Source organism: Microcaecilia unicolor, chromosome 2 (genome assembly GCF_901765095.1).
Source record: "Microcaecilia unicolor chromosome 2, aMicUni1.1, whole genome shotgun sequence".
Taxonomy (NCBI): domain Eukaryota; kingdom Metazoa; phylum Chordata; class Amphibia; order Gymnophiona; family Siphonopidae; genus Microcaecilia; species Microcaecilia unicolor.
This window is the reverse complement of record NC_044032.1, coordinates 206502823-206529996: the sequence shown is the minus strand read 5'-3', so window position 1 is coordinate 206529996 and position 27174 is coordinate 206502823. Positions and strand designations below refer to the sequence as shown.

Genomic DNA, 27174 nt, shown 5'->3' with positions numbered 1-27174 from the left:
TCGGCCTGAGACCTAAGTCTCTAGAGCGTGCCAGGTAAGCGCTATGTGGAAGAAAATATTTTCTACTGTGTGTTTCGGACGTGTGTCAAAAATGGAATTACTGCCCGGGGCACGCGGTAGCTGGGCAGTAGTTCCAATTTGAAATGCGTTGGACGCACATAGGCGTCTATGCGCCTTAGTAAAAGGGCCCCATAGTTTGCCACTGGGGAGGGAGTTCTTGGCATACACCGAGACCCAAATTCTGAATTCAGATATTTTCTCCTTTCGAGAATGTTTTTTTTTTTTTATTCAGTATAAGTGCTGTGTACTTTCTGGCTCCATTTCAGTGTAACTAGCATTTTGAGTTGAAAGCAATGCCTCTATAACATTAGGAAAGAGATTTTCAGTGTTAGGAGGGGGAGCTGCTATAATTGAAAGCAGTACAGCAGACCAACCTCTTCATTTTTGGAAGTAAACAGAATCTCTGTCTTTCCACAAAAGTTGGTAAAGTATTTTCCATCCATATAGTTTGGCCAGTAATAATGCAATACCTCGCCCTTCTCCATGCAAATCATATTGAATTAAGTCAGGTTATAAAATGGCTGGATCGAAAACTAGAACCATCCAAAATAAGTTTTGAATATAAGATACCTTGCACATGTGAGAAATGAAGTGAATAAGGTAAATGTGAGCATTGATTTGTTCTTTTTTTTTTTTTTTTTTAACTGTTGTAGATATATTTTTATCATATAGATTTTGGGTGGTTTGATAGAATGTTGTATGTCCTTTTATAGGCATTATTAGGCATTTCTGCTACTGTCTGAAGGTCAATTTTCTTTGCACTTCTGGAATGAGACGTACCGTTCACTTTTACTGCTTCTGTTTCTACACTGGGTATTCACTTTGAGGGATTGGCCTCACCAGATGAGATGATACTGCACTATAATTGCACACGAGTTGCACGCAACCTATATTAAGTTTCCCCGAGTAGAAGGCTATGACTTTTAAACAAGGTCAAGGGCAATTAATTGGCACAGAGGATTCTGTCTTCTTGCAACAGTAAGAAAGGAAGAGCTTAATAGATTCAAATTAGCTGTTCCCATCACATTTCTTTTTTTCTTCTCTGCTAGATCCAGCGGTTTTGTTGGAAAATATTAAAATGTAGTATCTAAAAGCAAAATATTTAAAGGTAGCTTATTTGATGAATCTGGTAACAGTCCAGTTCAATAATTGGAAATGTGATTTTGGTTATGCTAGCAAAAGACAAGACACCAAATTTTAAATTACTTTGGCAGTTTAATAGAATTATGATTTTTTTTATAGCACTATAACACAGAATAATATAGAGACCTGTTGGAGACGGTCCCTGCTTCTTGAAGCGTACAAGTCACTTTAATATGGACATTTTAGGAGGTTCATGAAAGCAACCTATTTTTAGTCTTTTATATTTATTAGGATGTTATTGCTTATCTATGTGTTGTGGAGATTTTTATAATTGTGAATAATTGTATGTTTTGATATTTATGATTTTAGTGCTTTTAGATGGCATTTTATATGTACTGTATTGTTTCTCAGTCTTTGGGCATGTGTTCTATTTAATATTTAATTTACTATTATCCTACGTCAGGCATGTATTTGGAAAGGCAGTTTATAAAACTAGAATTAAGTAGTTAAATAACTCCTAGTAGAATATCTAAATAAATGATTGCTACTGTAGTAATTTTTCAACAAATATCAATCTTTATGATTTTACCTCCCAAAACAAAGCCCTTCCTCCTCCTGTCCCATAAGTCTGTATCTGTGTGCCTATATGTATAGGCACATAATCTATATAGAATGCTTGCATAACTGGGTAGATAATGCACTTAGGCGCATGTGCGCCTATGTTCCAGAGAGATGAACATAACATAGTATTTACAAGTTTTGCATCTAACTTTGTACTGTGCCCAGACATCTGCTATGTCTGTGCTTACCTGCCAACTATGTGCTATGTAAGATATTCACATAGTTATCCACGTATCCAGCATGTCCGCACGCATAAGTGCATGCATAAGGGTATATCTGCTGCATAAACGTTAGCACCTGTTTTATAGAATTACTCCCTATGTGGGCATGTGTCCAGTTCCTTTTTCTGTCGTGGCTTTCTCCCAACCTTGCTCTATGTATATCGAGATGTAGCTTTATATTTTTTTTGCTGGCTGCGTATAGAATATTGTCCTTTAACAGCGGAGGTGTTCTAATTTATTCTACTCTTAACCGTATGTTATATTAATACTAAAAGCCTGTGTAAGTCCCTGTAAACCGTAACACTGAAATACATTTTGTTTTGGGTTTTTATTTTTTTCATATGAAAAGTTTGTATGATATGATTTACTCAGCACATTCTTTTTTTTTTAATTGTCAAGTAGTAGGTTGAAGCATTCTGTCTGTGCATTAAGGACATTAGATTTTTCCAGAAGACTTTCTTGCCTCAGTTTCCAGCGCTATTCAGTCCCTTTCTAATTTCCCTTCCCTCCAAGTGAGATAGAGACTGTAGAACCCTCAACAGGGCCTCTTTAACAGCGCGCATAAAATGGAAGTCATACTTAAGATTAACAGAAGATTGAAGGCGAGTCCTATCTGATGTACCTCGTTGAGTGATAAATGCTATATATATAAATAAATACATTAAGCTATGTTTTATTTAATCAATAGGGTTCTATGACTTCATAGCTATTAGCGTCCAAAAACAGCTTTATTCTGAGCCTCCAATGAGTTCTCTTTTTAGCATGCGGAGTGACGGATCTTTATAAAAAATGTATTCTTCTCTTGTGGTTGAATTTATCAGTTTCCTTTATGAATACATATGGCTTGTATATGTATAGATGCAGGTGTAGATTTATTTATTATATTCCGTTGAAGTAGACAATTAATATTCTGTTCTATATCGAGGGTGGTTTGTTTTTTATTCTAATACTGAAGTGCGAAGTTTTGATGAAATGTTTTCTCTTGAGATTGTCAGGGTTGGGCAGCAAACACCATCCAACCTGACTGAACCTGCATTTTTTAGCCACCTGTTTTCCATCTTGCTGTCTCAGCGCTTTTGTAGATCACACAGGTTTAATCATTCATGACATTTCAGTGCACTTAGATTAAATTGCAGATGTTATATTCCTTATTACCGTAAGTGGGATCTTCAGTCCATTAAGCGAATTATTGGAAAATATTTTGTAGTCTGCTTTCAGAAAGCTATTTCAACTGATGACTGGGTGGCATGTAGCCCACCTTAAATATACCAGTCCAGCAACCACTGTCCCATGGCTATTGAAGTATGTTATATCAGCTAGTCTGATTTAAAACAGTTTACAAAACAATTCCTAGCTTCAGTCTACTCATTCATATAGTTTAATAGGTCTGGCTCACTTGGCACACTGCTTCTAGCGGTGATTTTTTTTTTTTTAAAGTCAAAATAGTCTTTACATTTCAAGAATTCATGTGTGTAGATTTATTTTTTTTATTATGGTTTTACAAGGTGTAGGGAGGGAAAGGGAGAAGGGGTGCTTTAGGTTGCCAGTAAAGGATGCCCTGTCAGAGCTGCAACAGACATGTGTCCTGGCTCTGTGTGTGGAGGAGGGGGAAAAGAAGGTGTGGATTAATTCAGGAGCACAAGAATTTCCCCTTACTTTATGATACTCATTTGTGCTGATGAGAAGAGAGCACAAAAAAGGATGAGCTCCCGCGGTTTTAATTTGGAATAGTGACGTGCATTTAGAAAGGGAAATGTAACCAGAGCAGTGTCTAGACATACCAATGGCCAGAACAAAAAAATAAAAGTGGCCAACTTAAACATGTAGTGTACTGCTCCGTAACTTACTGCTGTCTGTGGATTGCATTCTTCCTATTGTCATTTGTTATGGGTGCAGATGGTTTAGAAAAAAAAAAGCTTTTTTACTGTTTTTTGTTTAGTTTTTTTTAAACTTCTGCATAAAAAGTAACCTTTTTAACCTATCAATAACATCATCTTCATGGACATTTTGACCGAGTTGAGTAAGATTGTGAGTCCTGGGCGGAACAGCAATAGGAAAACATTTTCTGAATAAGACTTTATTTATTGTTAGGATTTGAGCAGAAAGGAAGGAGCAGTTTTTTGGGGTTTTTTTTTTTTTTTACATTTAAAAAAAAATGGCAAACGTGTTCAGGAAACTTTAAAGCATCTATTTTACATTACAGTTAATGTGGAAATATAAAAATGCATTCCCAACCATCCTAACTTCACCACTCTGTACTATATACAAAGCATTTGAGGCAACAAGAACTATTCCAAAAAGTAGACCAACGCTGTTGCACAAATTTGCTCCCAGGCAGGGATAAATGTGTACATGTACTCTAAGCACGTCTGCATGTACTTTTATAAAGTACACATGAACATTGCAACTCCACCTCAGCTCTGCCCAAACTGTGCCCCAGGGGAACACCTACACACAGACAGTGTAAAAGCAAGCACCTTCTTTTGGTGTTCTGATACAAAATCCACTAAGGTCAAGTGGAAAAAAAAAATTCTAAGGCTATTAAAAAAAAACACACTTCAAAAATGATATAAAAGTTTTAAAACTCAGAGCTCTCTTTAACCCTTCCCATAGCACATTAACATTTAAGTTTTATATCGATCTCTTTTTATGTTAACATTTTCAGTCATAAAAAAATTCTGCTGTGAAATCTGTAGCGAATGTATAATTCTAAAAAAGCCCAAACACATTTCTGTTAAATCGGATTGCTTGATTAAAACTTCAGTACATGATGAACAAGGTTTCATTTCTGCAGTGATTTAACAGAAACTGTGGAACCATTTAGAATTATACACTTGTTACAAATTAACATAATTTTATATGACTGAGGATGTCAAGTTTTAATTTGTCACTTGTTTAGCATTTAGGTACAGTAGAAATGATCTGAGTGAGATCTTTTTCTCTTCTAAAATTCATCATCCGCATTTTCTGGAGGTTTTGGTGGCCAAGAGTCATTCTTTTATGCATGTATACCCCCATGCAATTTATTCAACAGTCATTCTTTACATGTGAAAAATATTTATAACATTACCTTCAAAATGGGAAAACCTAGAAATCCATCTGACCTGTGCATTCAGGTAAATATAGTAGTTAGGTGGTATCATATCAGGTGGTGAGTTTTCAAAAGCGTTCCTCAGACATTTTTGAATTGTATGAAAATCATTATAAATAACAGTTGACAAATGAGGAAAGCATTATTTTGGTAGCAGCTTGCAGGGAATTTTCTTTCCATCCAGTTGAATATTTGGGACCTGAACATCTGTAAACAAATCACACACCCAGAGAGTTCTGGTTCATAACAATTTTTGCTTACGTGATTTTGTTGAACTTTCATATTACTGAATGAAGCGAGTTCCCATCTTTTATACAAAGATCACAACTTTTAAAAAGTGAGAGAAACGAAAATTAAGACACATGGGTAGAATTTGGCAAAGGAAAGACATCACTATCTACATAACACATGAACACACAAACATAAATATAGACCTTTTTATATATATGAATCTGTTCTGTGTCTCATAAGAAGTAGGAAAAAAATTGCAGAGTAATTCACATGAATGCTTTTTTTTTTCCCCAGTGTTGGGTTAGATCCATATGTTCTTGTGAACAAGCATTATTTCAGATTCTAGCCTTTATGTAAACATGCCTATCCTGATATTTTGGTGGTTGTAGGTTCACTGGTTCCGGAGATAATGTGCAGATACGTAAGCAGTCGGCTACCCTTTCTGATATCTTCTGTATATATGTACTTTATATAGATAAATTCTTTACGGAATGAATGTGCTTTTGCAGTCTTGGGCCTATTTCTTTTCCTTTCATTGTTAAGAGCAACAGAATCCTTATAAGAAATGCTTTGTGTAATTGCAGCCAGCAGAAAACTACCCTGGAGGCAAAATGACTGCAGAGAGTTTTATGACTTAAGATTCATGCTCTCTTCTTCTTCTTTTTTTTTTTTTTTTTTCCTTTTGGTGAATGTAGACTGGAATGAAAAAAAAAAGGGGGGTGGCATGGTCCTATAAATCCCATCTGTTGGGCCAGTGGTACAACTTCTTGTCCGCCTTTAATGAGAGAACTCTTGTCTCAAGGAACATGTACCCTCAGCATGGCTTTTTAGCAAGGAGTGAAGGTAATTGTGGATTCTTCTGGACCTTGTGAATGCTTGTAAAAATTCAAGAAAAGCAATCTCTTTTTCAAAAATGTTTAATCAAGGAAGCATCATTGGACTTCACTAAGCCACTGCCTCTGAAACGCCTCTCTAATTTTGAAAGGTCAGAATGCTTTCATTCTGTTTTGCGCCTTTGACTGTGTTGAATTTGAGCCAGTATTGTCAGGCATTACAGTAGAATTTTTTTTCCTTGCCTCCCTTTTTTTTTCTTTTCCTTTTTTTCTTTGCTCAGTATAAACAAGTTCCCACCATAGCCGATTTGGATAAATATAGCAGAGACTGCTTTCTTGGGACATGAGTTTTTGTTTCCCCATTCTCTCCACAAGCATTTCTTAACCATTTTTGGGAAGAATTGATCTATCTGAGTTGGAGAAAAGGGAGGCATAAGCTGTAAGTTCAGAGTGACATCATTCTTATTACTCCCATTGATCTGCTTTTAGACTACTGCCAGGATAAAAGGAAGTGGCATCAGGGAGGAAGTATGTCTCATTTAGGCACCAATCCCAGTGTGATAATGGAGTAATAATAGAAGTCACGCCACTGTCAATCGGTTGCTGCATTAGTTCAAGCTACATTTCCCCTCGGCAGAGGCTTTCAATGACTTCATTCAAATACAGGCTGGAGCAAGTGGGATATTCAGCATACCATCTATACAGCTCGGCTGATTTGTGTCCTGGCTTAGTGGTGCTGTGTATGCTCAAGTGCATAGATCTGTGTCACATATGGAGGCTGTGAAAGGTCAGTAGTCAAATGTTTCAGTGTCTCTTTTTTTTTTTTTCTAGCATAAATGGCAAAGCTGGCATGTATTGCCCTGTGCTAATGTAAGAACTGACACACAGTCTCGTCATGTGGGTGGTCTTCTGGGATGTCAGGCGACTGACCTTGTCTGCATTAGGAGAGCTCAGAGGAGGCAAGATTTGTTTTCTCTCTGTACCGCTTCCAGGTTTGGAGAGTATCTCCGGTGGCACGCAAACTTTACTAACTCACAGTTTTGAGCTTGGAACGTCTCGCTGCAGCCCGGTATCTGAGAGTTTTCTGTAACATAGGATGGAAAATACTGAAGAATTTGAAAGTGCATTTTTATTCTCAAGGTAACAGTGATAATGATTGAAAATCAGCATGGAATGAATAGACTTCAGAGAATAAGTTGTTTGAAAGTGGTAATGGGCACAGCTTGCTCATTGTGCGTGCAGAACTTTTTATTGGATTTGCACCAAGTCTAGGTTTGGAAGCAGGTTTTTAATTTAAAAATAAAATAGGTGTTGTGTTAGCTTGAATGGTAAATTGAAATTTACTAAACTAGTATGCAAGGTTTTGAAAGAGCAAATGAACCTTATCAAAATCGTACTTAGTTTTAAATCTTGATTTGACTCTAAGGCAGTCTGAATCCTCCTGCAACAATTGCAGCGGTTTTAGATGAGATGATCTACGAGTCGGTAAGATAACTTATAACTTCCTGAGACTAGGTGGTTGGTTTGTTGTGGGTGAGCATGTCTGTGAAACTAAGAGAAGCAAGATTGAACTACTGCAGCGCTTTCCCTTATGTTTGGATGCTGCACCTAAATAACTTTTTAATACCAAATGCAGAATTGTGTATTTTATTGTAGTTTGTCACCGGTGTATGGCATGCTTATAGCAGAACAGTTAATTTGAATAAGCCAGATTTTGTCAGAAAAAAAATGTACTTTGAGCCAGCTTGGTGGCAGGTAGAGGTACCTGGGTTCAATTCGCAGATTACTACTTTCATCCCCTAGAATTTGGGCAGCTGTAGGGGCAGCATTTACAGGTGACATGAGGGAAAGCTCTGCCATCGTTCAGTGGTGCACACCTACCAGCCAGATTTAGGGTGCATGCTAACGGGGCTTCATTGAGACATTGCCCTGGCCAAGGACTGTCCCTGCAGTAACTGGGCCAGATGAGAGAAGTGGATTAGAAAAATCGAGGAAAGATGTGAGTGAAGGCTTATGGTACCGTAGTCTAACAGAAACTGGTTCCAGTTGAGCAGGAAGCCCAAAGGAGCAATAAGGCCACAAATACAATAAAAAAAAGAAAAGAAACGGTAAGTTTCAGACTAATAACATAAGGTCTATTTCAGACCATTGCTCCTCCAAATATCACGCTTGAAAATGGGTTAAAAAATTTTTTTTAATAGTGCAAGGCACATTTGCTGATATGTCGTGGCTGTATATGTGTAATGGTCTTCTGAGAAAATAACACTGTGACCACCCTTCACAAACGTTCTTTTTGAAGTCCATGCTCTTAGGTGATGGCGCCGTAAAATAGTTCGTTACTATTAAACATTTTGCTTTTGCACTGGTACAACTAGTATTCCACAAAAGTGTTGAGGCCGTGATGGGATTTATGCTAGTTAGCTGCTATGAGGCACATACATGTAAACATTTGCCAGTTATTCATTTGAGTTTTGTGTGTCTTTGCAGATGACTGTTTTAGGAAGGTCCGGTATGGTGAGAAAAGTTGCTATTCAAGGAGCCGATGCAGTTAGAATTTGTGCAGTAGGGGTGCAGGCATAGTCACTTAGGGCCTGGTGAGTTTAATAGGGCTGAATATATTGTAAGCATTATAAAAATCGGTATCCAGTGGCTATAGCGGATTCTACAACCCTGTCTTAAAGCAGCTGTTCAGTACAGCTAAGAATTAGTTCAGGGGTATGAAAACAATTTATAAAATTGATAGAAGTGTAGCCTATTGGTTAGTACAGCAGACTTTGATCCTTGGGAACTGGGTTCAGTTCCCATTGCAGCTCCTTGTGACTTAACCCTCCATTGCCCCAGGTACATAATAAGTACCTGTATATAGTATGCAAACCGCTTTCATTGTAACCACAGAAAGACTGTATATCAAGTTCCCTATAATCTTTCAGAAAAAAACAAAAATTATTGCATCATGAAGTGAAGAAGTAGTCTAATAGCACAAGGAAGCCCAGTTAAAATCTTACCACAGCCCCTTGTGATCCATGGGCAAGTGATTAACCTTCCATTTCCTCAGGTATAGATTTAGATTGTGAGCCTTCCAGGGACAGGGAAATACCCAGTGTACTTAAACATAATGCCTTGAACGGCAACTGAAAAAAAATTGTTCTTTAAAAATTGCAATTGTCTGGTTTCCTGAAAGAATCGGAAAATAATTATTTTTGCAGTGAAAACTAAACAATCATTTTATACCAGTACACGCTGTACAGCATTTCAGTTTTTATTAACATTCAAAATGAATTTGAGTGGAAGATCGGGCACCTTCTCAGAAGTCTGCCGCCTGCTTACTGAGGCCTAGACTCTTTGGCTTTCCTGGAGCTGAAACACTTAAGGGGCCCTTTTGCTAAAGGGTTGCCATGCGGCAACCCTGAACTGCTGCTGGCCCAACACAGGTGCTGGCGATAATTCCACCCCCAGCACACGCCATTTCCAGTGCTAGCGGAAATATTGTTAAAATAATTCCACAGGGGGTTAGCTGGCGGTAATCAGGCAGTGTCGCACGCTGCCCAGTTACCGCTGGGTTAGGATGGGGACCCTTACCCACCACTTTAAGGGGTGACAATAAGTGTGAACTTACCTCATGGCCATTTCCTTTTTTGCTATTTTCACCTGCCTGCAGTAGAAGGGGCCCTGGCACATGGCAAAAACGGCTGCCACCGCCACTAGCACAGGGCTTCTTTTACTTACCACAGCTTAGTAAAAGGACCCTTAAGGGAGTCATTTTATAAAGCTATTTTCACACACATGTGGGTTCTTATAAAATTCCAACTGCTATAATTACACACGATGACCTGATGGTATATGCTTTACCAGTAGGACTATATAGGAGTGGAATTTGTGTAGAGCACAGCGTTCGCAAATAAATGCCTAGGTTATAAAATAAGCAAATTTATGCACACATTTAAATAATCTAGGCATGGACTATCACTTCTGCTCTCGTGCAGGTGTAAATGTGTGTGCCTACAATGTAGGTTCATTTTCTGACACACTAGTATTTTATAAAGACACATAGGTGCTTAAGTGCCTACTTACCCTGTTAAACTAGGCTTATGAATTTACCCTTTAAATACTTGTGTTTTTTGGTTGTTCAGTTTGTTTTTGTTTGTAGAACCCCCCCACCCTTTTTTTTTTTGTGGTCCCAATATATTCTAGTCCTTTCAATTTTACCATGTGAGAACAAAATGTCCTTTTTATTTTTGTTTACCCTCCCCTCATTTCCTCAGTTTAAATAAATCTCCTGAGTTCCCTTTTCCAGTTGCCTGTGTTCATGATTTTTCCTGTGTCAAAGGTTCAAATTTATTTGATATGCCTCCAATAAATAATATCTAAGACAAAGGAAAGGAGGAATATGAATACAACTGGGAGGCCTAAGTTACAGTAAATCATTAATGGCATTAGGAGGGAAAGCTTAATATTGGATAGGAAAGAGATACCTAGACACAAAAGGAAGGGAGGAAGTGAAGCAGCAAACAGTGAAGAGTTTCTCCCAGGGTTACAGACACAATTTCTAATAATTAAAAGGGCAGGCCAGCTGAATAAAACTATCAGTCCCTAGAATCAAACACTCTGGTAAAATAGTAATCCTTCAGATTTATTTTAAGTTTTAAAAGAGGGTTCTGCTCACAGTACCAGGGAAGAGGAATTCCAGAGAAAAGGAGCAGCCACAGAGATGAAAACAAATCTGTAGGTGTGTAGTAACAAGTGATATTTTTATCAATCTTCATATGACTCAATAGTTGATAGCTTTAGTGGGAAAGTTTTCATGACTTACTGAAAAGCTGCAGTTTTGTCTTAGCTTAATCTGCATTGGTAGTAGATTTTTGGCTTTTAAGCTTCAGGGCAGTTGTGCCTCACCAAATTTTATTTTATATGGTGACAAAATCGGACTCCTGACGCAAGCTTTATAAGCTGAAACATGGCCATGTTAAGTTGTATGAAGATAATAAAATTATCTCTTGCTACTTTCGTCGTCTCCGCTGTGGTGTTCGTTTGGCATTTGATTATGGAGTGTGGTTTTTCTGTACAGCTTTTGGGGTGTAGGAATAACCATAAAGTGGTGTTGAGATGAGCCTGATTGGAGTTCCCATGAGCAAGGTGGCACAGCAGTACCCTAATGTACTTCCACTCAGTAATAATGGAAGGTTCTTTAAAAAAAAAAAAAAATCTGAGCCAAAAGCATGATCTTAATGAAAAAGTTTTTCAACTAACTACCTGTTAGTCTTTTGCTCCCGCATACTGAATCTTTAAAGAGAACTAGTATTTAGTGTACGCATTTTTGCATTTTAATGCTTGGGTGTATGCCTTTGGCTATAATGGGTTTCTTTCCTAATTCTGAGTTTCTAATGTACTAGTTTGGCTTAAAAAATGCCAATAGTCTCGGTTATGCTTTACCTTACCAATAAGACTAAAAATCTGAAAAAAAACAAAAAAAAAAAAGCAAAAGCATCAAAGTCTGGCCATTGATAGGGTTCTCTCTTGTTTTTCCTGGATTAAAGTTTTTGCAGGAAGTCCTTGAGTGCTTTACAGTTTTGCCATGCAACCCAAAACAATGCCCGTTTGGTATGCTTAAAACTGAATTCAAATAAAAAGACACCAGACAAGATTCCAAGATAATAGGAAAAGCGAGATAGGGTGTAGGAAGAGGAAAGAATCTGTAATTATAAGACCAGGGCTTGCAAATGGCACAAGCAGTCATCTTTGGCTGTGGTGTGTGCTTATGAGAAGAAAGCTGTGTTATTTTTGACAGCCTTTAGCCTGCACCTAGCTGGAAGAAAAAGAAGGAGAAAGTCAAAGGGGGGCTGCGGAATGTAGCATTAAAATGTGATAGAAATGTAAAGAGAGGTAGCCATAGCATGCTGTCCTTTTTAACAAGAGCTCTGCCTGCATCATGTTATGACGGTGCAAGACCGTTTTTCCATTTCAAACTGAAAAACCATCTGTCTTCATGTGACTGTGGTGCCACATGATGAAGGAAGGCTGGAGAGTACTTCCTTTCTGACTAAGGAGTTATCTACAATTTAGAAGCAGCAATGCTTTCTGTTCACTTTAGATGCTTCCAAGTTCTTCAGGCAGGGCCTAGCAGTTCCCATAACTGTACACACAGAAAGCATTTGTTTCCGTCCATCAATCCAGCATTGTATTTTGAGCTTCCTAAAAGCAGTTGAAATTGCACTTGAGTATAGCCAACAGGAATCCTAATATCCACGATTGTCTTCTCTGAGCAGCATGTCTCCATGGTCCGCGTTCTCAAAAGTACATCTAGCCTCTCTCTCTGTGCTGTGCGCTGTCAACCTACCTGGTACCCCTGCAGCCTTATTTACATTTTAAAAAATAAATAGTTTTTTTTTTTTTTTTTTTACTTTCCAGTCACACAATCTGTACAAGGCTTGCTGCCTTCCGTCACAAGTTGTGGCTACTGTAAGTCAAACTGTGTGGCTCCTGTAGGCCACATTGTGTGGCTCAGCGTACCATAGTGTTTAGTCAGCCACATGTTCTTTCCTGCTGACACCAGAGTGGGGAATTGGATTATGTGATCAGAGAGTTGGAGGGACTGTGATTGTCCCATCAAGCAAGACAGAATAAATGGAAATTCAAAGTTTTTAGACTTAATGCAATTTTCAGTGGCTTGTTTGCTTTAATAGAAACATTAGGAGCATATTTTTTTTAATGTCCTTTTCTCACCTATTTACATACACAGACAAAATTGGTGGCAGTGCTTCTTTAAAAGCTCAGCGTGTTTGGTCATTTCCTATGAATTATGTATTACATTTGGCAACTATGTGCCGGCTTCCTGCTGCCCGGAGCCTGTTTTCTTCTTCCTGCTCGACAACGTGAACATATTCGTGACCCTATAAAATTAGAATGCCTTATCCCACCCCCCACCCCCAATCGTACTAACTATCTGTCCATATTTTAATTTGCTTCTTATTTATGAGCAGCAGGGGCCTAGGAGTAAGCTAATAAGTTGCAGCTCTCTGCCCTGGAAAATGTGCTGCCCTTCTGTTTACATTCTTGCCAGTCTGTTCTTTTATGTCATGATTTTTTTCCCTTACACTGAATATACACACATGAATCTTGGATTTATTGGAGATGTTTTTGGCAAGGTACACTATTTCCCCTTCTCCGGCCCTCCTCCTCCTCCCCCACAAATGTCGTTAACGGTGTACATGAATGTTCAGCGACTGGGTGGCCTGCTCATAGCATGCACTGTAAATCTGTGCTATTCCTTTTCTCCCCCAGCAAAGGATACATTTACTGAGCATGTGTGTCCTATAAAGAGCTGCTCTTAATGTATGTGATGATGTTACTTTAAGGTAAACAGCGTTTTGATCTGTTCTAAATATAGAGATGAGTTGGGGGGGTTTTAAGTCTTGGAAAATAACTTTTAATTAGGCCGCCTTTTTTTCCGGAATGCAGACAACATAAACTGAGGTTTTGCAAAAGTCCCATTATAAAAGTCTTCACATAGTTCAAAACGCATTCTCTAATCATGCAGGTTATTTGTCAGCTAGTCTGGAGCCTGCTGCAGCTCAACTGTTTAGTCAGCAAAGCTTTCTCCTTACAATGCATTTGTTTTGTTCTCAGCTGCTTCCAGACCAGCTGGTCTTACTTCTAGAGACTCTGTTGGAGGAGAAGACATTGCGGCCCAGGACTCTGTTGCGCTTGGAGAAAACATACCACCTTCGGGAGCAAGATGCCGAGGTAATTCATTAACAGCAGAAATGAGATACTGTATTAAACCCAGCAACAGAGAGCTATTCGTACGGAGTACTCACAAGGTGAGGTTCTTCCTCAGGGTGCTTTTTCCTTCGGAAGATGCTAGAAGTGTGGCTGCTGATGAGGAAACCAAATAGATTATACTACGCGGTATGGCATGCTGTGAATGTCTAAGCGCATTTGAGTTTTTGAAAATAATCTAGGACTGGGGCAGTTCTTTACATAAGGAAAATCTGCCTGATATTTTAATATTCTGAAAACTTCTACATATTTTAATCATCAAATTAATACAATATAATCACTGTTTAAGGAGTAATTAAAATTGGAATCCAGAACATTTTTAACCTAACATGCTGAACTTTGTAAGTTTTTGGTATGGCATTCCCTCATGAATATCATGAGTGTGTATCACAACAAAGCCCTAAGTGAAAGTCAAGCGGCAGGCAGTACTGACTTTTTACAGCTCTCAATAAATGCAGCAACTTAGCAGTGTTGGTGGTTGTTGCTACAAAATGCCTTTAGAAAGCAGAAGATACTGCTTGTAGCTCCTCTTGGGGTCTGCAGATCACCAGATTAAAATATCCCAAAATCAGAAGCCCTAATCATAAGACAATAGACCTCTTCCCTGTCCCAGTTTGTCTCCCTCTCTATGCAATGCTTTGCGTATGTCCACTATGTCCTGTCTTTCTGCCAACACTTTTGCCCCTTCCTTCAGCTTGCGTCTTCACTATACACTCACCCCCCCCCCCCCAAAAAAAACTTAAAAACTCTTCTAGCTCCTCTTCCCCTCCCCCCCACCAACCTTTTGTCTTTCTATTCCCTCATCCTCCTGCACTCTGACACTGTCCCCTCCTCCTCCTTCAGTGCATCCATCTTCACTAGTTTCTGCCAACTCCTTCCCACCCCCACTCATGCTTCACAACCTACACTCCAGGAGCCACCACTAAAGCATCTGTGATCTTAGCACACTGGCTCTCAGAGCATGAGCCATTTTGTATTTGAATTCTCTGTACTATTCCTTGGTCTTGTGAGAGATAGGGCTTGCAGCTTAAATTCTCTGAGAACTGCATTGGACCAAAAGACTGCAGCTGTTCCACAGGTGGCATTGTAAGAAGGTGAGAAAGGAAGGGGGGGTCCTGGCTCAGAGGTGGTGGGAAGAGAAGGGAGTGTGTATTTCAAGGACCTAGATGTCTCCTTTTGCAATTGTGTCTTCTGATATTCCATATAGACTGTCCAAATTCTGTGGGAGAAGTTGAAAAGTCTTCATGTTAAAGCTCTTGATATACCATCTTTCAGTAAAACAAGCAAAGCAGTTAACAATCGAACTGAACGTGAAAAAGAAAGGAACTACAAATTGAGGACAGGAAAGAGAAGAAGAGTGAGGGAAGAGGGACGAATAGAATTACACAATGGCGCTCTCCCTTTTTTTTTTTGTTATGTGTATCACCTGCTGTACCAACTAATTATCATAAGCCAACAAAAATAGGTGAATTTTCAAGGCTGCACAAATGTTTTGGGCACGATTGTTCAGAATGTAGTGGGAGAGGGTGAGAGTTCCAAAGCAGTGCGTGATGTGTTGATTCCAAACTAGAGCAGTGGAGAGACAGGATAGAGAGCCAGTGTTTTACTGCAGAACAAAGTGGTCATGAGGTGGTATAAGAGATGATTAGGGAAGACTGTTAGGAGGGTATCCCTGTATGAAGAACCTTGTAGAAGAGGAATTCTCTGTAAACTGCTTTGCACAGTTGCAGAGAATGCTTGATGTGAGGATTTCACATTATTTTTACTTGGAGCTAAAATTGAAGTTTAACCACAGTGGCAAATATCATTTATGCAAGTCTATGCCCTTTGGGCATAGAATGTTCTTTTTATTTTATACGCAGATTAAGGATTTGCATTTCCATCCTGGAATCATGAATGCCCTCATGGCATCAGCGTCTTATTTTTGAAATTGCAACGTTGCTTTCATTGTAAGATGGGGAGTTGGTCTCATTCAGAAGTCATCCTCTAGAAACATTCTTAGCTAAGAGAGCCTTTCTTTCCACTGTCCAATAGTAGCTTAATAACAAAAGAGCTGGAAAAAACCAGCTGTTTAGGACCTGATGCTTATGGACATTGAGCCAATACTCTATACTACTACTATTTTAGTATTGAATATTGTATAGCATCAAGCACTTGGCTGTATTAGAAAAAAATCTGAAAAATATCATTAGATTAAAGGCAAAAAGTATTATCTGAACCAGATGTTTAATGTCGTAGGTAGGGCAAGATATATCTATTGGTGTGATAGAAAATCACTAGAAAAATGAACTACTGGTAATCAAAACTGCTTGTAGATGCCAGACAGTCCAGGGGCTCTCTCCATCATAATGTAATTGGAATTTTATGATGGTAATCTGGCTCATTACTGTTAGATTAAAATGACTAGGTAGATATTATAGTGCACTTTAGTGCTCTCATAAATCCAAGCATCCATCTAGAAGAAAAACTCCAGGGTGCCCAAATGACAGGAGGAAGAGAGAGCGGTGCAGGGCACCATTACGTCAAATACTGCTTCGTTCAGCGCTTTTGCAGCTGTTTAGTTTTCCAAATGCACTGTTTTGAATTGACATGCAGACAGGCTTTTCTATTTACGGACGTTGGGGCCTGTGGCTTGGTAATAGTGAAATATCAGTTCTATAACAAGAATTGGGGAGGAGAGGATCAAAGCACTGCCTCCAGCGAGGGCTTCCAATGTCACCAAAGCATAAGCCGGCATGCCCTTTCTTTATAATAATCCAAACCAAACTTGTTAGTACGTTGCTAATTTTGAAATAAGGTAATATACCTGATGACCTTCGTACATTTTATTTTTGAACAAGATTATGATTGCATCAGATGATTATCTTTAGCTGTTATCTGGCAGATCATGTTGAAACTAAAAAAAATCGTAAGACCTTTCACATTTAATCTTGATAACATTGTCATTAGAGTTTCGTTGAGATTCCTAAAGAAATACTGGTCTCAACTGATCAAACTGTATTCCTGACCAAAGGTCTGGTGGTTGTTCTTAATTTAGTTTGTCTTGGGGCAGAAGTGCGCACATTTAGCTAAATACAAAACAATAGCACCATTACCATGGATGTTACATCTGAGTATTAAAGTGATCATCTTAAATCCATGCAGTAATGAAGAGCCATGCTTTGGAATACAAAAGATGTGTGCACATATTACAAATTAGATGCCAGAAAAAAAAAAAAACAGGGCAGGGTAGAAGCCTCACAGTGATAGTTGAACTGAACTGCAGATTTATTTGCAGATGAAGGCCTACTTATATAAAAATGAAATGCACAAAAATGTTGCCGTGGACTGTTGTGTGTTTCTGTCAGGGTTTGTTTTGTTCATAATTTTTGCAAAATTGGACTAACCTCATAATATTTCACCTGCAGCTTGTTCTTGAACACTTGTACAAATTCATTAAATAACTGCTATGGTGGAAATTTATGCAGATTAGCTCATTTATCAATTATTTGGAAAATCCATGCACAAAAGAATTTTGCACCCCATTTTCACCAGTAAAAAAACAATACACCTGCTGAGGTGACCAGAAGATGTACCTAATTTCCTCGTGCAGCTTATCTATTCAGGTTATTTGCCTCCATAGGAAAATTGCATGCGAAGATACCACAAAGCCATGAGAGATTCCGTAGGTCAGTATGTCAGTCTCCCCATCTGGCTTTCGTTTTATACACAAAACTCTAAAGCAAATGGAGGTAATTCTGTACCGATCGCATAAAGTTGGGCACCAAGCACGAATTACATGTGTAATTGCCATTCTAGAATATTAGGGTAAGTCCGCATTTACCTACTTAATGCCAGATTCTGTATAGCACCTAGAGATCCATGCCAAAATCAGGCGTATTCTATAACATGTGTAACTTTAATTGACTCAAGCTAATCAGCGTTGATAACAGCACTTAACAAGCAATAATGAGCACTAATTGGCAATAATTAGAATTTACATACAAAACTCGCTAAGCATTTTCTATCATGAACTGTGCCTAAATTCTAATGCACGTAGTTCAAAAGGGGCATGGCTATGGGCAGCAAAATGGGCGTTCCCAAATTTTCGCGTGGTGTTATAGAATATGACCTAGTATGTGTAAATATGCGCGCAGGGATTTACAGCACATTTTCATTGGTGTAAATGGAGGCACGTAGTTTTAGGCACTGGGATATTAACTAAGCATATTCTTTATTCTGTGCCTAAATCTAAGCGGCACTTATAGAATGGGCTTAGGTGGAAATGTTTACTGTACGGATATTTTACATGCCTTATATAGAATCTGGCCATTAATTTTAGACACAACCACTTACATCCGGTCCAAAGCTGGTATAAATGCTCACAACTAAATGCTATAATTTTCCACGCATAACTGACCGCGTTCTATAACCTTAGTGCTGGGCATGCCCCAACCCACCCATGCCCCTCCCACTTCAATACTCCCATTATGTGCTAAAGGATGTCCACACTAAGGTTAGAGTTACAACCAAGTTCAGTTATGCACATAAATGGAAATTAGTGCCAGTTAGCCCCAATTAACTCCAATTATAGCTGATTATTGGTGGTACCAATTAGCACCTAATTTATTGATTAAGCTACACACACACAACTGGCACTATTTTACAACCTGTGTGTGCAAGTTTGCATCTAACATAAAAGTATGCATACAAGATTACAGAATGGGGAGGGCAAATATTTTTTTTTCTAAGAACAACATTTCTGACTGTATTTATTTATTTCCAATGCTTGATATAACTAGGGAGGAGACACAACACACTAGGATACAAACAACTACTACTATTACTACTTAACATTTCTAGAGCGCTACTAGGGTTACGCAGCGCTGTACAAATTAACAAATAAGGACAGTCCCTGCTCAGAAGCTCCCAAACATTCTTTAGATGAGTCTTAATTAAAACTTTAAATTGTGAATATAAAGTTTCTGAATGTGTGTGTGATGGCAAGGAGTTCCAGAGGGAAGGACACATAAGACTGAAGCTGGTCTCATGAGATATAGTGAGGCAGAAAGAGAGTAATGAAAGAATCTTCAGTAGACTACCAGCAGACAACCGAAGAGTATGTGAAGGAATATAAAAGTGTCAAAAGAGAAGAAAGGTAAGCAAGGGCCGAGGGAAGACTAGATTTAAAAGTGAGACAGAGAAGCTTGAATCTGATACGAGCGGACACCGGTAGCCAATGTTCAGAGTGGAATAGAAGGGGGTGACATGATTGAATCGTTGTAGAGAGTGAAGTAGCTTGACAGCTGTAGACTGGGCGAGTTGTAGACGCTTTAGAGGAGAGCAAGGAAGACCAGCAAACAATGAGTTACAGTAGTCGATACGCAAAATAACCAAATACGGATAAGGGAGGGCTGTAAAAAAGAGGAAACAATCAGGCTATCAGAATTGTGCCCCTATTGTTAAAACTGTTGCAATTCAAAATAAAGATACTTCCCAAACAAGCAATCAGACAACACACACAAAAAAAGCAGCATTAGACTCTCATTTTGTTTGGGTCATTGCTGAACCATGATCTGATCTATTAGGGAGCCTGAGCCTAGAGAAAAGCCAGGTAGGTAAATGGAAGAAACACTAAGAAAAATGACGTCATAATTTTTTATTTGCAATTTTATGTTAAAAGGGCATACAGGAAAGGTTGCTGGCTGGCATTCTATGTCTCTGCAGATTGTTACTTAGCAGTGAACTTTGCAATCTTTTTATATACCCATGGTAATTGAGCTGGGCTTTGTTGAATATAGGTCATTCAAGGTACATGAATATTTATTCGTTTATTTACTGATGATTGTTCACAAAACAGGACGCTAGCTTCTTGTGTTCAGTTGGCACTGGGCATATCCAGGAGACCAAGCTACAGCATATTCTCTTGCAATTCAACACCCTATTGTGTGTGCAAATTGCTGAGTGTGTAGAATAACATATAAAGAAAATTATTTGCACACCTTTCTAAATTATTGAATAAGATACTGGCTTAAATTACTATTCTTTCTTTTTCAGTTTGCCAGTTTCTGATTCTTTCCTTTTAGTCCCGCTTCACTGAATGCCTTTTGAGGCCATCCGTACAGCACAGTATTGTGCAAAGCTTCTTTTATCATTTTTTGTTCTGTTTCATGATGAGCAGGTTCAACAAAATCCTCTTAGCTTCTTAGTTGAAGGTCGCGAAATGTTCAGTCTATAGGAAAAAAAAAAAACAAAAAAAAGAGGAATGTATTTGCTAAAAAAAAAAAGTTGGAAGTATTGCTTTATTTGAACTGAGGTCTGAATAATAATGTGGGTGAAACAGAGCCATTCTTGAACAAATGCTTCTTTGTGCGTATGGTCTGTCTGTAAGTCCAGCGCCATTAGACAGCAGCATCATATTTCGCAGGCAGTGATTTATTACCAACAGTATAACACATGCAAGAGTGGTCCAAGCCAGAAAATTTGTGCTAATTGCTTAAAACACTATTTTTGTAGCTACTGATATTTCACAAAACGATACTGCTCAGAAAACGACTGTAAACTTTCATCGGATCTCTGGCACGTCATCTCTCTCTTTCCTTTCTCTTCCTCTGCCTATACCCCTTCCCATAGAAAGCACTAAACTAATACAACAGAAAGGATGATGTTATCAAGCAGTCCTGTAGGGGTGTGATACTTTCTATCAGTTTTCCGAGAACCAGATTTTTCCCCATTTTGTTTCTATTGGGGGGGGGGGGCAGAGAGGGTAGTGGCTTATCTGGTCTTATATGCATTTGATGGTAAAAGAGCTAGGTAAATAAAGGTTCTGTGGTCATGGATTAGTCCATAACAGACTGGAACATTACATTTTATTTCAACACTAGTGAAAGTAGAGTCAAACTATGCTCAGACCTTTGGAAAATGGCTAATTAATGCATTTCCCCAGACTCTTTCTGTCTTTTCAAATTGGTGTAGAGGTGCGTCACCTTTCCTCCAAGTGAAATGTTTCTTTAAGAAATAGTCATGATTTATAGGGAGTATACTAAAAGATATTTTGTGCAAAGAAATTGGAAGTTTATTGAGCCAACATAGAAATTATCCAAGGATATAACCAGATCATCCCCACGCCTCTTTTTCTGCTGTACTTACCACACCAGTGTGTTTCTTTTAAATAAATAACAGTGCTAATACACTGTTTTTGTGACAAACAAGATCATAGCTTTAGTGTACATATCAAAATACCACGCACTGTTCAGTGCAAAATTTTAATCTAGCAGTCATTTTTGTTTCATGAAACCCCACCACATCAGCCCTTCACTATGTTACACACAGTATCATTTGCCAGCTGCCCCAAGCTTCACTGCCTTCAGATATTGGTTTCTTATATCTGTCTACTAACCTGAGAGTGCACCAAAGCTATCCAGCTGCTCCAAATGAGATGACCTTGCCATGTCTCCCTTTGCTAACTTGACAGTACATCAAGGTCATTGCTAATGTAGACATGAGGGCTGTGTGTCATACCTTTTTAATCATTGTATCTGTCGTCTTGCTCGTTATTTCAGCACCTCAAAGCTACCTGCTGGACCTAGTAAAGAGTTTTTCCCCCTCTTTGACTTTCCTCACCTCCACCTCCTCTTGTGTTTCCCCTCAAGAGATGGTCACAGCAGAGCTGGTTATTTGTCTTCAGCTCTAAGTGAGCCTCTTGTTGCTTCTGAATTTCCAAGATTACAAGTACAGTTTTCTTGAGAAACAGTACAGACAGTGGAACCATACCGACTTGTGAAGATGAGAGAAATGTGGACTCAAAAAGCTCATGAACATCATCATCCTTGGATAATCCTTATTTTAAGCTAATAAAAGCTATTGTGACCGGCAAAGAATCCTACTTTTATTCTACCGTTTTATTGTGTTTTGAGTCATTATGGTAAGGGGGGGTGATAGTGTGACATATTTTGAGAAAGAGTTGGTATAGACACTCTGAAACTTTTAAGTTGGTGGAAGTGTTTTTCCAGGCTGCTAACACTGCTCCAGCCAGCTAATTTTGATTAAGAGCCTAAACAAACATTTTATGCAGATTTATAGCTTGTATAATGCTGTTGTACCATGAAGTTCTGTGGTATAGCCTAATAAAGGAAAATACCTAGCAACAATATAATAGAGACTTAGATATGCAGTTCAAATAAATGTAAAACATTCTTGTATAGTGCTTTTTACTTTATTTTTGAAATTTATTTAGTTCATGGTAAATATGCTTCGAATGCTGTTCTTACATGAGATACTTTTTTTTTTAATGTTAATGTATTGAAGGCTATTTTAGAAGAGCCAATTTTTGTTTATCTTTGTCTTGTATTTTCAGAGTGACATGTTGGAAACAGGTTTAGGTTTGTCACATTGATGTATTTTTATTTTACTGCCCTATCAACCGGTCCATAAAATGTCTTTCCACTGCAAAGTCACTTTGGGCCCCTTTTACTAAACAGCAGTAAAAGGGGCCCTGCAGTGGTGTCATTGCACAGGTTTGCACACTGCCTGATTACCGCCAGGCGCACCCCCTGCGCTATCCCAAATATTTTCTATCACCATAATCGCAGTACACTGGAAACCGGAACTACCGCCAGGCTCCTGAGTGAACCCAGCAGTAGGACCAATTTGGTGCAGGGCGGTATGGCTACTGCCGCATAGTAAACTGGTTGTGAGTTCCAAGTTTGGCTCTGGTCTATAACCTTATATCATATTTGCGTTTAGATTTAATTATTAACATTTTGTAACCCTCTGATCAAGGCAAGTTGCAATTAAGTAGAGGAAATATTTCCCTGCCTTGGAGAGTTCACGGTAAAAGACACCTGTTTACTTACCTGTGGAAGGGCATTTCTGAAAGAACTATGTCAGAATTGGGACGTCCTGCTCATGAAGTTCATCTCAGAGACATTTTCAAGCAGGAAAAACGTCAGGATTTCCTTTTCAAAAATACATGAGAACATCCAAAATGAACAGTCATTTTTCAAAATAAAGCATCCAAATTATGAACGCCAAAAAGCAGGGACAAGGACCTCTGGCAGCATTTGTACGAAAATGGCCACACAGACATCCCTGCAGAGCAAGGGGCAGCCACACAGACGTTCCTGCAGAGTGAGGGGCAACCGAGTGGTCCGTGCAATCAACTTTAATCCAGGGCTCCTGGGTTCATTTTCCACTGCAACTCTGTTATTTAAATGGTGAGCCCTACTGAGACAGGGAACTGCTTACTGTACTTGAATGTACACCACCTCAATAGCCCTCAGGCGTGCAGGTGTCTTTAATATATAAGTACATTAGGTTTATCTCTGGTTCTGGAGGGCTCACAATTTATAGGTTAAAAAAGTGTGATTTGAGCATGGGTCCCCCTGGTTTACAGTTCACTGCACTGACCATTAGACTACCCTTCAGACCTGCTTGTTGCTGTGCTCAGAATGCCCATAATACCTGATGTCAGGGAGTCTAGTTTCCCTTTCTGGTGTCACTTTCAGGGATGAGGGAGGGTGACAGTAACCACTGAGGTGATTCATGAGGGGTCATGCCTGAATCCCTCCAGCAGTCAGGTGCTCTATCAGATCACCTTTTTGTACCCTGGACATAATTGAAGCAGGTCAAGATAAAAATGTGCTTTTTGGACTTGGATGTTTCTTCCCATTTGATTATCACTGCTGGACATCCTGATTTTATTCCCTCCCTAGTCCTGCCCAAAACACACCCACAACATACGCTTTTGCTATTTGGATGCACTGCAGTGTAGGACATACAAATTCTGCCATTCTAAAACATCAAATAAAGAGAGAAATAGAAAGGGAGGTGAGGGGAGGACAGGTGGGACATAAGAAATCATGTGTTGGAGCTAATGGTAGACTGGAAAAGGTGGGTTTTGAATAGAGATTTTAATTTGGTGTAAGATGGTTCTGACCTGAGTGCTAGAGGAAGTTCCAAAGTTTGGGGCCAATCTAACTGAATGAATGCTGTTTTGCGAGAGATTTGAAGATGGAGGAGAGCCCTGGGAGAAGCAGAGTGGACGGGATGGACAGTATGGAATGAGGACATGATGGAGGTGGTTGGCAGGCGATCTTTGAAGACCAGTAACATGATCTTGTAGCAGATGCAGGCAGAAACAGGGACCACTGTTCCAATTGAAGCAGAGGAGCGACATGGTCAAAATGATGAGCAGAATGGATTAGTTTTACAGCAGTAAACTGGACCAGTTGTAGGCACTTGAGAATAAAGAGGCAAACAGAGGAAAAGAGAATTGCAGTAATCAAGATGTCGTTATGTCCAGGAAAATGATATAAGAACAGGTTTGATTGCGGCGAAGAAGGTGGTAGACGGTGCAGATCCTTGGAAGTGCAAAGAAGGACTTAACGTAGAATATTATCAATAAGGGTTTTGAAAGAGTTTAGAATCAAATGTGACACCAAGGATTTTGATACTATCCTTGAATGGTAGAGGATGGCTGTTGATGGTAGGTGCTGATAGAGTGAGAGCATAAGGATTGGGGAAGAGACTGGATTCACACTTTGAGATGTTGTTTATTTATCATTTATTAGGATTTATTTACTGCCTTTTTGAAGGAATTCACTCAAGGCACTGTACAGTAAGAATAGATCAGACATGAGCAATAGGCAATTACAGCAGTAAAAATATTCAAATACAAGGTATGGCATAGAGGGGCATAATCGAACGACAACGTCTATCTCCATGGGCGTTTATCTCCGAGAACGGGTCCGTGAAGGGGCGGACCGAACCGTAGTTTCGGAAAAAATAGACGTCCATGTTTTGTTCGACAATTTGTGAGCTGGGCGTTTTTGTTTTTCAGTGATAATGGAAAATGAAAGCGCCCAGCTCAAAAATGAATAAATCCAAGGCATTTGTTCGTGGGAGGGGCCAGGATTCGTAGTGCACTGGTCCCCCTCACATGCCAGGACACCAACCAGGCACCCTAGGGGGCACTTTTACAAAAAAAAAAAAAAAGGTAAAAGAGCTCCCAGGTGCATAGCACCCTTCCCTTGGGTGTTGAGCCCCCCAAATCCCCCTCAAAACCCACCGCCCACAAGTCTACACCATTACTATAGCCCTAAGGGGTGAAGGGGGGCACCTACATGTGGGTACAGTGGGTTTGGGGGGCGGTGTGGAGGGCTCCCATTTACCAGCACAAGTGTAACAGGTGGGGGGGATGGGCCTGGGTCTACCTGACGTCCACTGCACCCCCTAATAACTGCTCCAGTGACCTGCATACTGCTGCCAGGGAGGTGGGTATGACATTTGAGGGTGAACATAAAAAGTTGTGAAACGGCATATGTTTGTGGTGGGAGGGGGTTTGTGACCACTGGGGGAGTCAGGGGAGGTCATCCTCGACTCCCTCCAGTGGTCATCTTGTCATTTAGGGCACTTTTTGGGGCCCTATTCGTGGAAAAACAGGGTCCAGGAAAAGTGCCCTAAATTCTCGCTAAAAACGCATATTTTTTTTCCATTATCGGCGAAAGGCGCCTATCTCTGATCGGCCGATAACCACGCCCCAGTTCCGCCTTCACCACGCCTTTGACACGCCCCCATCAACTTTGTCCGCATCCGCGACGGAGTGCAGTTGAAAACGTCCAAATTCGGCTTTCGATTATACCGCTTTATTCGTTTTTGTGAGATAAACGTCTATCTCCCGATTTGGGTCGCAATATAGGCGTTTTTCTTTTTCAATTATAAGCTGGATAGTATACTACTTACAATGTTAACACAATATGTAATAGGACATTTTAATTGATAGTGAAGGGTAAAGCAAAGATGTAACACATAGATAGGTAAGAGAGTAAGAAGAGTTAGAAAGTAAGGTGACTGACTTAAAGAAAGTTGCACATGAGGTCAGAGAGATGGTTAAATATTATCTCAGGGTAGGAGTGGATAACCATGTCCTACTTCAGTATGTGCAGCCTGAGTCACTCGTGTGAGTGTGTGAAGAGCCAAGCTTTCATCCGCTTCCTTTGTGTGTGTGGTACTACAGGTTGTAAATCGTTTCGCAAATTTAGTTTTCTGTTGTAATATCAGCAGTGTTGCATGTTCCAGCCACAGTAACTCAGATACTCAGCTCCAGGTAAGGCCTGCTGCCTTTAAAGCCTAGCTTGTTACCATTAAAAAAAAAAATAAAGAATGCTTCCCACACCTGGATCCCCTCCCCTGATCCTTTTTAAAAAAAACAAAATCTAGCTTTCTCCGGAAGCCGCCTCTGGTACACATCTCAAATTTTAGTGGGGGGGGGGGGGGGGGGGTAGGCATGAAATAGAAGCTACAGGCCCCTAATGGTAGTACTATTTTGTGAAATAAGGGACCATTCCCGATGGGGGAGAATGGGGATGCCTTTTCTTTTTTAGAGCATCAAAGGTGGTTGTGAATCTGGGGGACCACTTGATTTTTAAGGTTTCAGGAGCAGGAGAAAGCTTCTGCGCCATGTTGGCTACTTTGTTTCCATTTCTTGTATACTGCCTCCTCATCCAAAGACCCAGTGGTTTATATAAATGTATAAAAACCATACAAAATGAGTAAAAAGAAAATCAACATAAAGAGTATAGTAAAGGAGTAAAATCAATTAAAACCAATTCCTCCCACCCCAAAATAGTTCTCAATCTCAGAGCTTCAGGCAAGATGGCCTCTGAATAGGACGTGTGTGAACAGCTCCTCACTCAACTCCCTCTAGCTGTTTTTTTTTTCCCTTAAAAAATACATTTCCATGCCCAAGAGACGGAGCAAACAGAGGGCTTACCCTGCTCCCTCTGCAAGACAGGAATTGGGACCGATGGACCGTTTCACTGTTCCCAGAGTAGAATTGACTGGGCAACAACCCTTGCTGCAGGAGGGATCGATGAGAGGAGAACCGACCTACCTGCCTGAGGGAGAGACCACTCTGAGCCCAGAGGAACGGAGTCCTCCTTCGATGCCGGCAATGCTGGCAGACCAGAGCCCTGGATTGACTAGACCCGATGAGGAGATGTCTGATCTGGGAGCAGGGGCAGACGAGTGCAGCAGTGCTGGTGGTTACTGCTGAGAATACCGAAGGAGTAGGAGTTGAATCACAGGAGAGCAAGACTGGCTCTGAGAAAGGTGCTCAGGAAGAGGTAACATTGAAATTATTTCCTAAAAAACCGGAGAAAATAACCCTAGAAAAAATTTGGGATGCTTTGGAATGTTTGGAAGATTCTTTAACCCAGAAACTATCTCCAATAGTTAGTCACTCAATCAAATCAAGCTAAAATAGCAGACTTGGAAAAAC

The 27174-nt window shown here is 39.7% G+C and overlaps 1 protein-coding gene across 1 annotated transcript in view; it reads left to right on the top strand.

Moving 5' to 3' along the window:
• LOC115461912 (aminopeptidase O-like) overlaps positions 1–27174 on the top strand; it is a 247942-nt gene that overhangs the window by 163599 nt on the left and 57169 nt on the right. The window contains exon 5 of the mRNA XM_030191967.1: positions 13764–13880. Within this exon, the coding sequence (XP_030047827.1) occupies positions 13764–13880 (117 nt within the window). The remainder of the gene's footprint in view (positions 1–13763; positions 13881–27174) is intronic.